The sequence below is a fragment of the Phlebotomus papatasi genome, chromosome 2 (assembly GCF_024763615.1).
Source record: "Phlebotomus papatasi isolate M1 chromosome 2, Ppap_2.1, whole genome shotgun sequence".
Classification (NCBI taxonomy): domain Eukaryota; kingdom Metazoa; phylum Arthropoda; class Insecta; order Diptera; family Psychodidae; genus Phlebotomus; species Phlebotomus papatasi.
The window spans coordinates 99,573,392-99,587,909 of NC_077223.1; the positions used below are offsets into that span (position 1 = coordinate 99,573,392).

A 14,518-nucleotide genomic window follows, 5' to 3' on the forward strand; every position below is an offset into this window, starting at 1 on the left:
TTATATAATTGCTCTCTCTTTGAGTTCGAGCAGTAAAATGGGTAAAAAATCCCAAAGGTTCCCCAACTTCCTACAATTTCAAATGTGCCCCATTTTCAAAGATGCCCCACTTCCACCTACCAAAATTCGCACAGCCGACAACTCACTGCACTGGCGCGCAAGTGTCAGAGGAAATCTCGATAGATGGCACTATCCGGGCTATCAAAACTCTTCTCAATTTTTATTTTTAAGCTTTTATGCGATAACGTTTAACCAAATTGGATTTCCTATCATAAAAACACCCATTTTAGACTCATAATTTTACCAAAACGTATGACTGTTTTTTGGGACAGATGGAGTAATTTTTCCAAGGAATAAAGCATAAATTCGGCTAGTTTACAAATATTGAACGAGTATAGGGTAAGTGTGCCAATTTTCGGCATAGTTGCATGCAAGAGCCAAAGTCTCAAGTTTCAAATGTAATATTTTTAATACAAATTGATTTTTTTATTCCTTCTTCTTAAGGAGCGTTGTTTGGAACCTTCTATACAGTTTATCGTCTTTATTTACTCTAAAATCATTCTTAATACATTTTAAAATTAATAAAAATGTAGACATAGCTTTGGTGCCCTATTTCGGCCACCTTCATTCTCATAGTTCCTTGCCCTTCGGGAATTCTTCCAATGTCTTTTTCACGTCATCTCGTTTGTCATAGCTACATTTTTTGCTATTCTTTTGCACTGTATAATCTCTAGAGTATGTAAAAACTAAAAATTTATTGAAATTCAAGGAACAAAAAAGGTGGCCGGAATTGTAAGCTGGCCGGAATTTGGCACACTTACCCGAAGTATTTTGAACAGGAAAGTAAAAAAGTGAATGATTGGTAAAAGAATTGCATCAAGAAAATTAAAAGGGTAGTTGACTTTTTCACTGAAAGAACAGACCTTGATATTGTCTCAATGTGTTTCACTTTTTCGGGAAAAGGCAACCAATTTGCAATCTATTTCATTACTCGATAGCAGATCATTCGTATTTAACTAATTTTAGAGCAATGTAATTGATTTATTGGTGAAAAATGCTTAATATTTTTAGAGTCCAATGTTTAATAAATTTAGATAATCTTCCTAGAAATAAGAGGTTCTAGAGAAAGGAGAATCCTAAGGGAAAGACCTCCAATTGAAAGTAGAGAAGGTCAAGTGTTTTTAATTCTTTTTCCGAATAATTCTTTTGAAGCTGAGAAATCATACCGGGGGAAGATGCCAATGATTTGTACGATTTCAAGCTTCGTCGTAATAGCTAAATTTTTCCTATAAATCTCAATATCTCAATAAATGCACCATAGCACCTATATTTTAAAAATTAGGGGAAAGTAACCCAACCCAGTTTATAAAATATATTGCGGAATCACATTTATTCATTACATTATTTTAGAAACTTAGGAAGAATTTAGTCACTACGAAGCTTGCTATCGTACTAAGCATAGGCATTTTCCTCTACGTATAACAGAGAATCGCAATGGCTTTCCCGTATATTCGTTGAATATTAAAATACATTTAGCATCATATAATGCCAAAAACCTTAAAAACTGAAATATGAATAATCTTATATTTTTCTACAACACCCTCTGGCCACAATTTGGCGCCACAGTGTCGGATTGCGTCTCATTGTCTAATTAGGATCATTGGACAAGTTTGTGATTTACGATCAGCCCAATATTCTTCTCATGGACCTCAGGCACTTCCTGTGCCTCTTGCACATTTGTCATCTTTCATCCAAAAGACAAAAACTTGAGGATGTTTTTTTTCTGTGAATCCCTCTGGGCCATGTGAAAATTATCCTGATACACCATTTATGTCTTTGAATTTCCCAAGAAGGACACTATGTATTGAAACACAACACTAATTTCTTACACTGGAAAACATCAACTACTTGTCAATCAACTGGAGCAAAAATTGGGAGCATTTTGACTTCAGTTACAAAAAAAAAAACTAGATATATATCATAACTTGAGACAGCTCTAAAAATTACCTTTTCATCACAACTCAATTGAAAAGTCCACATGAGGAGAGAAAACAATTAGGAAAACATATTTTGAAAACTAATTTCATTTTGGGGCACGATCAATTGAGATTGAGATCAAAATAAAACCCGATATTTCATCTATAGCCTTAGAAATTATTATTACTTCCAAGTAGATTGAATCAAAATTTATGGCGTAAATAGAAAAAAAAATCTATTTAACTTTTTTAACTTCCCCATCCATCTCCCCTCCCTGAAGCTCCATCAATCTAATTCATCTTACGTTTGCCTAAATAGTAAAATTTCGTCAAGTCATTTATGATATTAACCAGATAGATGAAATTGTAATTAATAAACTGTTTCTCATGCAAATGAAAAAAAACACTTTTTTTCTGCTCCTCATTCTAATTTAGATCCACACTGCAAAATCATTAAGATTGTACGTAGAAGAGAGGAAGAATAAGAGTTGATAATTTCTTTGTGAAGAGAGATATAAGATTTCAATTAAGAGATTCCCATCATAATCTGTGTCACATGAAAATGAATTAGTGCACAAAATGTAAATGGAAAATTTTGCAGCTGTCACTAATGATTTTCATCTTTGACTTCAAAAGATGAAGATGATCCTCGACATTTGATCTTAATTATTAGGTTAATGTCGAAATTTCACTTAAAACACTTGAGGATATAGGAAATTTCTCTACAAAAATTCTATACTTTTGAATTTGATGATGACTTTCATTGAAAATTGAAAAATTGGGCAAAAATTAAAAAGAGACTTACCCGAAGTTTCACGAGCCAGGGACGATCCGATGCCAATTTTGAAAGTTCCTGATAGTTGCATCTGGCAGCACTAACAAGCCATTCTTTGGCTTTTGGATCAGACAACTACAAAATAAAATAACCTCAAAAATTCCAACCCTTCCCCATAAACTCAAACTAACAAAAAAACTTACCAAAGTCTCTTGATCATTTATCTCAGAATCAACGGTCTGAAAACAATAAAAAAAAAGAGAAATAAGAACAAATACTGAAGACCACGTCTGAATGCAGGAACAAATTGTAAATCAATTACTTTATAACAAATGATTAACAATAAAAATATATGCCATAAAGAGGGAGCAATAATTTTTCGCCATAAAAATCACAGTGAATTTGAGGTGATGAATGGATTTTCTCATCGGATTTCCTTCCAGCAAATTTTTATTTCATTCTCACACCCATCAATGTTATTCTTCATTTACACAAGGAATCAGAAAGAGATGGAGATGCAAAAAGCAATTACACATGATCACTCCTCTCTTCGCCTTCTGACCAATTTGTTCAGTCCATTGTTTGGCGGAGGAATTGGAGAAGAGAGTCCAATAGGAGAATCAACAAATCATCATCATTAGAGGCCGACCAACAATAGCAACACGAGGACTACTATACCACAAGAAGTGTCAATCTGAACGTTCTCAAATTTAAAAGAAAATTTCAATAAAATAGAGCAAATTTTCAGAGCTTGGCAAAATTGTATCAATGTTTCGACATTTTCTATGAAAGAAATTATACTTCTTATAATCTAATTCTTCACCTTCAGCTTTTTTTTTCTTAAAGCCCTATTATAAAGCTTATCCTAGGATCTTTGGGAAAAGGACAAATTTTTCAGAACCTTAAAAAAAGGGATTCTAAAAGATTTGTGTAGTTCTCGAACTCGTGACTTAGATGCTATGCTTGAGAAGTACTTTCGCATCATTTACGGTTTACTGGTTCTTAACCGATTTAAACCGATTCATAAATCACTCAAAAGTTCTCCAAAAATAGTTTAGGAATCTTACAATTGATTTTCCGATAAAAATTATTTGTTGGTTATGAATCGGTTCATTATCGGTTTATTACCGATTAGATCTGATTCCAAGCGGAAATACGCTTTAGCCTTTGAAACTTTTGCCATTGAAAAAGCGTTATCAGGAATGATTCAAGATTCAACGGCATTTAAATATATGATCGAAACGTCCGCCTGGATAGGGTAAATTAGGCTAATTCAAAACGTGCTCCAAATGGAAATTTTTCGTTAATTTAAATGGAAACGTCATTGTTTTCATGATAAATACAATACTAAATTATTATATTTATAATATTTTCTATACCGCAGTTTCATTATTTAGTTAATTTTGCTCCAAATAAAGCGAAAATCCATTCATATTCACAAATTTTAATTTGTTAATTTCTCAGAAAAATTAGAAGTGTACCTTTTCACCATCGAATTTTTCATCGATCAACCATGTTTTCCAATGAAAAACACAATGAGGTGACTGTTCTTTATTCGTTTTGTTTAACATTTATGTCATATTTCTGGCTAATATTAGTTAAATAAAGTGCTAATCTTTATTTTTAATGGTACGTGAAGTTTTCAAATGAAATCATTACCTATTTCGTGAACAAAAAGGGCTTTTCTGAAGTGTCTGAAAATGCTTCAATATGAAACCCCGGAAATATGATTTTTTTTTGGAGAGATTTTCTTATTGTTTTAGATGGGAAAAGAGAAAAGACCAGGAATAAGAGCAAATCCTGCACTCAGGAGCAACTCAACAAGGTTTTGGAAGACCTTCGTCGCGGTTTCACTTACACTGTTTGTCTCCAATTAGAAACTTTCCCTTGTCTCCATTTGGATTAATATGTTACCAATAGAAGCATTTTACACTCGTGTATTTTTCTCGTATTTAAGAAGTTTTCAAATTATATCTGAAGAATTTTCACTAAACAGTAACATTCGAGAAGAGTCAAGAAGAAAATTTATATAATTCTCTTAAGAAAAAATATGAACTGAATGTGTTGAATCTTCTGTCAAAGTTAAAGCATCTGGAAATGGTTTTGAATTAGGTCGTTTACCCTAATCTCAAAAACCTATCCAAAAATGAAAAGAGGTGGCAGAGCGTCCCAGGCTTTGCAAAATGCTCGAACTCGTGTCTTATATGCTATAAAAGTACTTGCGCATCATTTACCGCTTTTTAACCGGTTTAAACCGATTTGTAAATAATTTTAAGAGCAACTAAAATTGATTTTCGGACAAAAATTACTTATCGGTCCATAACCGGTTCAATAGCGTTTCACAACCGATTTAAATGGATTTATAACTTACTCAAAACATTGCCCAAAATAACTTAAGACTAATATAATTGGATTTCGAATAAAAATCAGTTATCGGTTATGAAACGATTCATTATCAGTTCAAAACCGATTGGAGCTGGTTTAGTTTTGCCGTGAATTCCAAGAACTTTCCAACGAGCCCAAACATGTCCCCATTTCCCTAATTAATGCGCTCTCTAGAGCATAGGTGTTCAAAAACCGTTGAAACCGAATAAACGTTAAAATAAGTTTGTTCAGGTAGCGTTTTGACCATTGATTGACGTACAAGTTTCATTTGGCGTTTGTTCGGTTTCGAACGGTTCTTGCACACCTCTGCTCTAGAGCTGTTTTTTTAACCTTTGACCTTGAAAAATCGGTATTCGGAATGATTAAATGGTATTTTCGCACATGGTCAATTATCTGCCTGAGAAATCTCTAAAACATATCCAAAAATGAAAAAAAAATTGCACGATGCGTCTTCGAGCAATCTTAAAAAACATGGTTTTGGAGGGTAAGTTAACGATTCTTGATTCGACTTATCGGGGGAGGGGGTCCCTTAGGTTCCAAGTCGCTATCTCTAACCGTTTGGCCTCTAGAGCTGTATAGTGATCACTCCGTGGAGTTCGAGCAGTAGAAAAATCTCTAGACGCGTTTTCGAGCAATCCCAAAAAACGAGATTTTGGAAAGGAAGAGAAGAGGTGAGGGAAAATCAGGGGCATGATAATGGATCCAGGGTCTACTTAGGGAGGGGTCCTCTGAAGGTCCCAAGTCTCTATCTATAACCGTTTGGCCTTTAGGCGTGGTAACGGCCGAACAAACGGATAAGTAGCGTAACGCCAGAAAACTCGAACATTTAGATTTTCAAAATCCTACCAAAACACTTACGACCTCTTAAACGGTAAGGAGTCATTCGAGACATATTCAGCTCAAAATCAACTGATTATATACTGCTCTCTCTGCTAAGTTCGAGTGAAAGGAACACCTATTGACACTTTAAGAAGTCGTATCAGGACTTATTGACACCATACTCCGTAACATTTGGAATGAGGAAGTTGAACATCTATCTATACTTATAAGAAAACGTAGACTAAGGAAAAAACGTCGTATTATTTACATTTTATTAGATACTTTAAATAAATTTCTGGATTTTGACAAAAGTGTCAATAGGGGTTCCCTGTCGAAGAGGTGTTCCTTCGACCCTAAATAAATAAAGAGGCTGATGGAGAAGAAAATGAAATTATATCATTAGAGTAATTTCAACAAGGGAGGGTCATTGAAGATCTCAAGTCGCTATGTCAAATCGTTTATCTTCCAGTTATGTTAATGAAAAAGCAGTCAACCAAATGTCACTCAGTCGTTCAAAATGTAAAATGCCCTGAAATATGATTTTTTAAATTTCTATTTTTTAGTCATTTAAAGACACTTGGTTTAACCCATCCCCTATTTCTTTTTTCTTTAACTATTCGTAATATGAATCTGGGTGAGAAGTGGCGGGAAAATATGACGAGTCACTGGCCAGGCGATGAACTGCCCAAAAAAGTCCACGCATCTCCCTCTTGGCAATTGTCTTGGCACGTTGTCAGTCGGAACGCCACTCACCCACTGGGAGTTTATCGTGTCACCATCGCGGCTCTCTGGACGGCTCTTGGCGTTCATATTGTGTGTGAAACAATGATGATGACGACTCTAGGTACACACCCGCCATAGACACATAGACGCAACCATGATTGATTAATCGCTCAATGGATTTATAATTTGTGTCTTGGCCTCTATCTCGTCTTTTTTTTATTGATTCAATCCCTCCTGCCAAACACTCTAGCACTTCATCACTCATGGACCCCGTGAGAAGGACACGAGCGAAAGAAGTCCAATCATCTCGATCCAAAAGTGATTCATTCACAGGAATATCAAACAATTTCCGGACACCAAATCACACTTAATTCACGCTGTTTTGTATTTATGTCGCAACTTGACTGCTAAATGGGGAATTTTTGAGAGACAATTGCTCACGATTTTCGCATACTGTGTATTGCAATTGGATCGTTTTGCATTCATGGCATTTGTGCTGAAGTGAAGAAATTGCAAAGTAGACGAATAATCAATTAACTAATGGGGCTATTACTTTGAAAAATAATAAAGGAATATAAAATAATTTAGGATCATGCATTAACTTTTCTTCCCAATGTGCATACTTTACATTTCTCTTGCTGTGTACTAAAAACTATGCAGATATTTTTAAAACGAACCTGAACAAATATAAAGCGACTCTGATATTGTAAAAAATAGTTATAGCATATATTTCAAATATTTTTTTATGTTTTTCTGGAATTGTAATAATCGATAGAAAAGATTAATTTTTTCTATAAAAAAAAGGATTTAGAACAAGTGTGTGCTAAAAGTTTATTAGCCCGATCATTTTTATAAGTGTCATTCTTAGATTTCAAACATTTAACGCAATGATTAAAAATTTCTGCCAGCAATTGCTTTAGTACATGCATGTACTAAATAAAATGTGTGTGCATTAAATTGATATCTTTGATATATATTGAATATTTTCATTACAATACGTTCACCATCCAGGTTTCTTAAAATTTCTGGTTTTTGAAGATCTATTTAGTAGATGCATGTACTAAAACGTCATCACTGCATCTAATAAAAACTGTTTTTCCATTCTAATGAATTTCTTAATAATAGGGTAAAGTGGTACAAGTTGGACAGGACAGTGGTACAAGTTGGACAATGGTACAATTTGGACAGGGCTTTTTGTCTTGATAAATTTAGTACATCATTTTTATTTGTATATTTTTAATGCTTTAGTTTTATAATTTGGTTCCTTGTGCTTAAAAACAAATTTTATACTGTATTTATCAAGAAAAAGCCATGTCCAACTTGTACCGGCGAATTGTCCAAATTGTAACACTAATTCCAAATTATATCACTTTACCCTAAATAAAAATTAGATCCGTTTATAATTTATTTATTTTTTCTTTATTATTGCCAATGTGATAGCTACGTGCTCCATATCGTTACAAGTTACGTAAATAACAGATCTTTCTACTTAAGTTGATTTAGAACATATCTGTTCTAAATATTGAGTACTAAGTCTTTTTTTCGTATTTTTACTTTGTGCATTAATTCGTTGATATATTAAGTTCTATAAGATTTTTTTAGCACTTATATGTACTAAATATTTAAACCCATTTATACTAAAGAGAGTTGTAATATTAGCACATGTCTTTCAGAATTCTTAAAGCATTTTCCATTGTAATAGCACCATTAGTCATTTAACATCGACAGGGATTTGCAAAATTCACACAGCTGGTTTTAACTGACACATAACTTACACTTCAAGGAAAATTTCAAGCAACACTTGAACAAAAAAATAATCATCCAAAATATGACAATCATAGCCGTAAGTTTCTGATTTAATGATTGAACTATCGCAATATGAAATCTCGACCTCTGGCAGCGACTCTGAATGAATCAAATCTTATTATTAAATATATTGGCCTCATCTTTAGCCTCTAGTGCTACAGGGGAATCTCTTGTGATAGATGAAGTGGAAGCATAAAAAAAATTTTAGTTGAAAGAATTATTGGGTGGATCAATGGGAGATTCAAATAGACAAATGATTTTAACAATGAGAAAGCGATTTTTACACACCATCACTCGATCAATTTTTCGATTAGTTTGTGATTTCTTCAAATTAATTTCTTCCCAGGTCTTTTTTTTTCTCTCTCCTTAGATGTTATTATAATACACCCATGGACTGGCCTTAGAGTTGTTGTCATCAAACAACAAAACAGTGTTGTTAACAAGAATATAATCTCATGTGAGATCGAGATGTTTTCTTTTTGTTGGTAAATCTCATTTAATATTAAACACTTTGCTTTATTTAAGCAAAATAGTTTGCTTTGAAATAGATTTTGAGTAAGAAAATTGAGCAATACTAAATTTGACTAATATAGGGAGGGGCCTATTTTTTAATGGGCGGGGTTTTTTGTGCTTAGATTCTGATAAAAATAGTATTTGAATAATGAATGATATATTGTTGCTAATGTGGAATGCGAGCAAATAACATTAAAAATTTTTCAATCGTGATTTTTGTAAGCCTTTCTGAAAGGGGTGTGTCCTTAAAGTATGTTTGGGTGGAGCTTATTTAGCAAGACAAATGCTACATCTACGAAAAATATCGATTGAAAAAAGTGTACAAGAGAAATCCCGAAGGTTCCCATAAAAGTGAATGAAATTGAATAGACAGGAAGGAAAACATTTGCCAATTTTCCTGGCGCAGAAGATCACACACAACATAGCATCTCCATCCCCATCATTCACGACAAAAGTCTTCCTCCTTTGCAGGTGAAATTCTCCAGATATTAATGATGTACCATGTTTCATTAGAGATTCACTCTATGTTCCTTCGCATCTCCTCTCTTTTGCTGAGGCTTGTGGCAATGGCACCATCCTCAGAGAGTATACAACCACCCTTGAAATCCTGTTGTGTACCTCTATGTTCCGATTAAAGTTCCCCCCATCAAACATCAACTAACTCCCATTTCATCCTTCCAAAAGTGCATCATAGGGATGTGTTTGAGCGACAAAATAGCGAAGGGTTTGAATTAGTAGCAAGAGGACGCCTGAGTGAATGTGAATCTTATTAAATGCACAACATCCACCAACGACGATACCTCATCATCCGTGTCAACTTCCCTCTAGCATTGAGTCTCCAATTTCAAGTGGGCGTCATCCACTAGCACCATCCGGAATTTCATCACAAAACCCACCCCTTACTCCCCTTTTCCCCAGTCACCCCAAAAACCACCCAAACTCACCGGAGATTTTAGCTATGACGGTGATCAACTTGCATCTCCTGCGCAATACATCCCCAAACAACTCAAAAGATACAGAAGAGCACAGTTTTCACCTGTTTTGGATTTATAGGGACAATTGACAAATAGTTATTTTGTCCTTTTGAGGAATAATGAAGATCTTGTTCAACAGAAATAACTGTCAAACTAAAACCACTTTCCTTACGATCTTTCACAAAGTACACTTCAGCCCAAAAATCCAAGCGAATATGTCAAGGGGTTTATAGAAAATTTCTTATTAAAATTAAAGAGACAAAATATGAAGGTGCAAAACTTAGCGTTAGAGATATGCACAAACTGAGAGAAATCCGAAAAAGTTAAAATAACATTCCGGAAAGTCCGGAAATGTTTATTTTACCCTGCAGTATTGATCCGAAATCGGTGTAAATATTATGTATCATAAGAGTATTAGGGGTTAAAGTTACCCTTTTTTCATGTTAATTTTACCCTCAAAAAGGTGTAAAATTAACATTAAAAAATGTTGGTATATTTTTACACATAAAAAGTGTTAAAGTTACGAGGAAAAAAAGTTAATCGCACCCTCTTTTTTTTCTCAGTGCCGTAAAGCAAGATTTAAAATAAAAAATTAAATAATAATTTAATAAAAATTTGCAAAAGTAAAAATACTTTATACCTTTTAAACAGTCTTCAAACAAGAGGTTTAGCCCAGTATCTGAAGATCTTAAAATTCTACACAACAATTAATTTTTATTGATTTTCAGAATCTAATAGATCATTTACCCCTAACAATCCCGTTCTATGTTGAAATTTTCCAAAAAAGTCATGGCTGATAAGTAATTAAAAAAGTTAAGTTATATGACTAAGCCTAAAGTCTAAAGTCCGTATTACATGGGCTTCAGACCTAAAGCTTAGCCATATGGCTTAACTTTTCTACTTTCTTATCAACCTAGATTTTTTGAAAAATTATTACTTAAGATTGGGCAATATCGGCAACTGAAACACTACGTTATGAAAAAACAATTCAATTTGATGCTATTTTGAATTTTGAGATCACCGGGAACTGGGCCAAGCCTTAGGTCTGAAGCCGGCCTTATACGGGCTTCAGACCTAAGGCTTAGCCATATGGCTTAACTTTTCTAATTTCTCATCAGTCAAGATTTTTTGAAAAATGTTGAATTAGTATTGGATTATTAAGGGCACATGACCTATTACATTTTGAAAAATCAATAAAATCGGTTGCTGTTTAAGGTTTTGACAACACCGGGAACTGGGCTAAGCCTTAAGTCTAAAGCTGGCCATAGGGTAACTTGGTAAGTCGGACACATCAAAAGTCAGACAAGAAGCCTTCAGAACACAAATACATGAAGTTGTGTTATCTCTGATGTATCAGACTTTACAAAATTTACCCTATTTGAGTACATTTATTAAGGATTTTATTAAAAAAAACTATTTCTGCTGCTTTATAGGGAAGTAATCAGCTGTATAAAAATCTGTTGACTTAAAAGGGATTTGAATTCGGGACAATAGCATTAAACGCAATAGCAATCAATAGCGAGAAACATCGCCTAGCGAGACACTAGAGGAGTACTACCACAAGAAAGTGAAGATGGCTAGAAGAATTCATTTGGAGAACAAGACCATAAAGGAATAGGTCCCGGTCTAAATCCCGAAAGCCAAAATCAAGAATGCCAAAATCCCGAATGCCATAATCCCGAATGCCAAAATCCCGAAAGCCAAAATCTCGAATGCCAAAATTCCGAAAGCCAAAATCCCGAAAGTCAAAATCCCGATTCGTTGAAATTTTATTACAGTTCCAATTAGAGTTAGAACCCGTCACTTAAGGTGTTGACGTCTTGAGGGAAGCTGTGTGGACGTCCTTTTCTATTAGTCAGTATATCGTAGGGGTGTCGCTTTCCAAATGGGTGACGGTAATTCTCCCGCGAGTATCGGAATTTTGCGTGATGGCTTATCGCGATTTCATGGTTAATAGTCTCAATTAAATATCCTTTTTTTCATATTTTTGTTTTTATTTTGATATAGTAAGTATTTAAGTCAGGGTTTTCTCTTTAGTCCCAACAGCTTGTAAGTAGGGAATGCCATTTAGCCCACATGGGCACTAAATGGGTCAAGTGGTAGAGCACTCGCTCTATGATGCAAGTGTCCCGAGTTCGAATCCCCTTTAGGTCCATGGTAAACCAATATTTTCATGTTATTTTTAAACAACGTATAGGGGAAAGTGACCATGCTTGATACGATCCAAGCTTGATAATAACTATTTTTTTCCTACGTTAAACAATAATTATGACTCACAGCAATATATTTTAATAGCTGGTCCTAAGCCTCACATTTCCTAAAAAAATTAGGATCCCAGCTCTTTTTTCCTAGTTTCAGGAAGCAAAAATTAAAAATGGGTCCAAAACTGTAATTTCGATACATGATATTTCATAAGTACAGTCGAGTTCCTCAAATTTGAACTCCTCAAATTTCAACGCCGGTTGAGTTCAAAATGTAAAATTTGAGGTTATGTGAAGAAAGTTTTGCGGGGATTATGAATTAGAACCATATTTATTTGGTCTTTCCTCAATATTATCGTATTATAGTAACTTCCGCAACAAATTCTATTTCTTTAACAACAAATTCAATTGATAAACTTCTCCAAAGTTATTTATCTTAATTTAGGCAAAGTGAATTTCACATGAATTCCGTTACGTTTTTGAAAATATCGTTCAAATTTGAGGAGTGAGAAATGTCATCTATATCCCCCAAATGTTCAAATTTGAGGAACTCTACTGTATTTCTTAATTAAAGTCGCTGTTCAGGACAACTACTATCATAGGCACATAGAGGGTTCATCAGTATTAATATTTATGTAAAAATATTTTTACTTGGGGACACTGTTTTTGATGGTGGTGACAAATTCATAAATTCTACCTGTGTCCATCCTATATTTTAAGAAGGGTTCATGAATGATAATTTAAATATGGCAACTCTATCATTACATGTTATTCTTTCATAATTAGACCTATTGTAATCCTCCAATTTTATTCACAATTGACATAGCCTTCATTTTAAGGTTGCAGAGTAACATTTTCATGGACTCAAAGTGAAAAAATGGTTTTCGCTAGCGTCCTAATGTCATAAAAACATGGCTTAGAAAAATTAGATAAAAGTAATTTTAAAACTCATAACCAGTTGTACAAACGATTTAAGCAGATATATTAGAGTTCCGTCTAAATATTGATGTGCATTTTTTTGTATCCGGTGAAATTTTTACAGTGAAAATGGGCCTCCGAATTGTCGAATGAATTATTATACAGGAAGGCCCCGGACCCAACTTGTATAAAAATCGCCACTGAATTTCCATTTTCTTCTTGAAGAAAATCTAAAATTTTTCAGGAACTATTTGAGGTGGGATTTTGAACCTAATAAGTGAGACATTTTTTTTTGTCATAGTGGAAGAATCGCTTCGGTTTGTGTGATACTCAGAAAATAATCACAAACCTTGGAAATCATTTTACAGTATCAAGCATGGGAACTTTCCCCTAATTTAATTTAAAAGACGACGAATCTTCAACCTGTCGAGCTTGTCGCCCCTTGTCCTCAATATTACGAAAGGTTTTCAGTAGATAAAATATCGTCCTGCTTCATTCTCAACCACTGAGAACCTTCATGTATACCCAGTCAGTATCACTGAAACTCGTGAGATCAGAATGGAGAGTACAAAAGGTATATAAAAGGACTTGGAGGTGTTGTTACGTAAACCGCCCCGGGATGTATGTAGAGCTTAATGACATCCTAGCATTCTGCTCACTTGTATTATATGCTTCATTTTCTCCATTTTATCCACCAATGTCTTTCCTTCCACACCATAATCATCCCCATCAGGTATAGAAGAGCATATTGAGCTTTTTTGGCCACTCAAGCACCAAAAAGGTAAAATTCACTTCTGAGACCTCTCTCAAAATAGTCTCATAAAAAAGCTTTAGAGAGAAAAGTTTTAGTTGTAATCCAAATATACATTGCAATTAAATTAAATTTTATTTCCACCAAGAACTTTTATTGTGCACACACCAAAAAGCACACAAAATCCTACCCTAATTGGAAGACATAGCTCCCCTTTAAAAAGCTCAACCACTTGGAGATAATAAATTCTTGGCCAACCATTGAAGATTCAGGAACACAGAGGGAGTTTCTTAATTAGTTATAATGTTGACCTTTTGTGATATTTACAAGACATTTCGTCATAAATTAGTCATTTTTATTTTTGCACACTCAAATTCAATGGGGTTGTGAATTTAATTACACCTCTTGATATATGTAATTAGGGCTGTAAAAAAATCACCATGAGTTCGAGAGTCATAAAAGTGCTCTCAAACTAATCTCAATTAATTACTGTTGCCCGTCATTTATTACTAACTTGCGGGGAAATCTTGCTGAAATGTTGACTGAATCGTAAAATTTGGCACGTGTCAGCAACCAAAATATTAATACAACATCCAGATGAGAACATCAATTCAGAATATTTCTTCAGAAAGAAATATCTACGTCGTCGTGAGAATGTGGATCAATTTGATACACAA

General features: G+C 34.2%; 1 protein-coding gene across 1 annotated transcript in view; it reads right to left on the reverse strand.

Annotated features, from left to right (window-relative positions):
• Positions 1–481: 481 nt before the first annotated feature.
• LOC129800386 (ankyrin repeat domain-containing protein SOWAHB) overlaps positions 482–14,518 on the reverse strand; it is a 35,021-nt gene continuing 20,984 nt past the window's right edge. Inside the window, exons 3-4 of the mRNA XM_055844727.1 lie at positions 2,955–2,990; positions 482–2,886 (exon numbers count right to left, since the gene is read on the reverse strand). Of these exons, the coding sequence (XP_055700702.1) occupies positions 2,737–2,886; positions 2,955–2,990 (186 nt within the window). The 3' untranslated portion in view covers positions 482–2,736. The remainder of the gene's footprint in view (positions 2,887–2,954; positions 2,991–14,518) is intronic.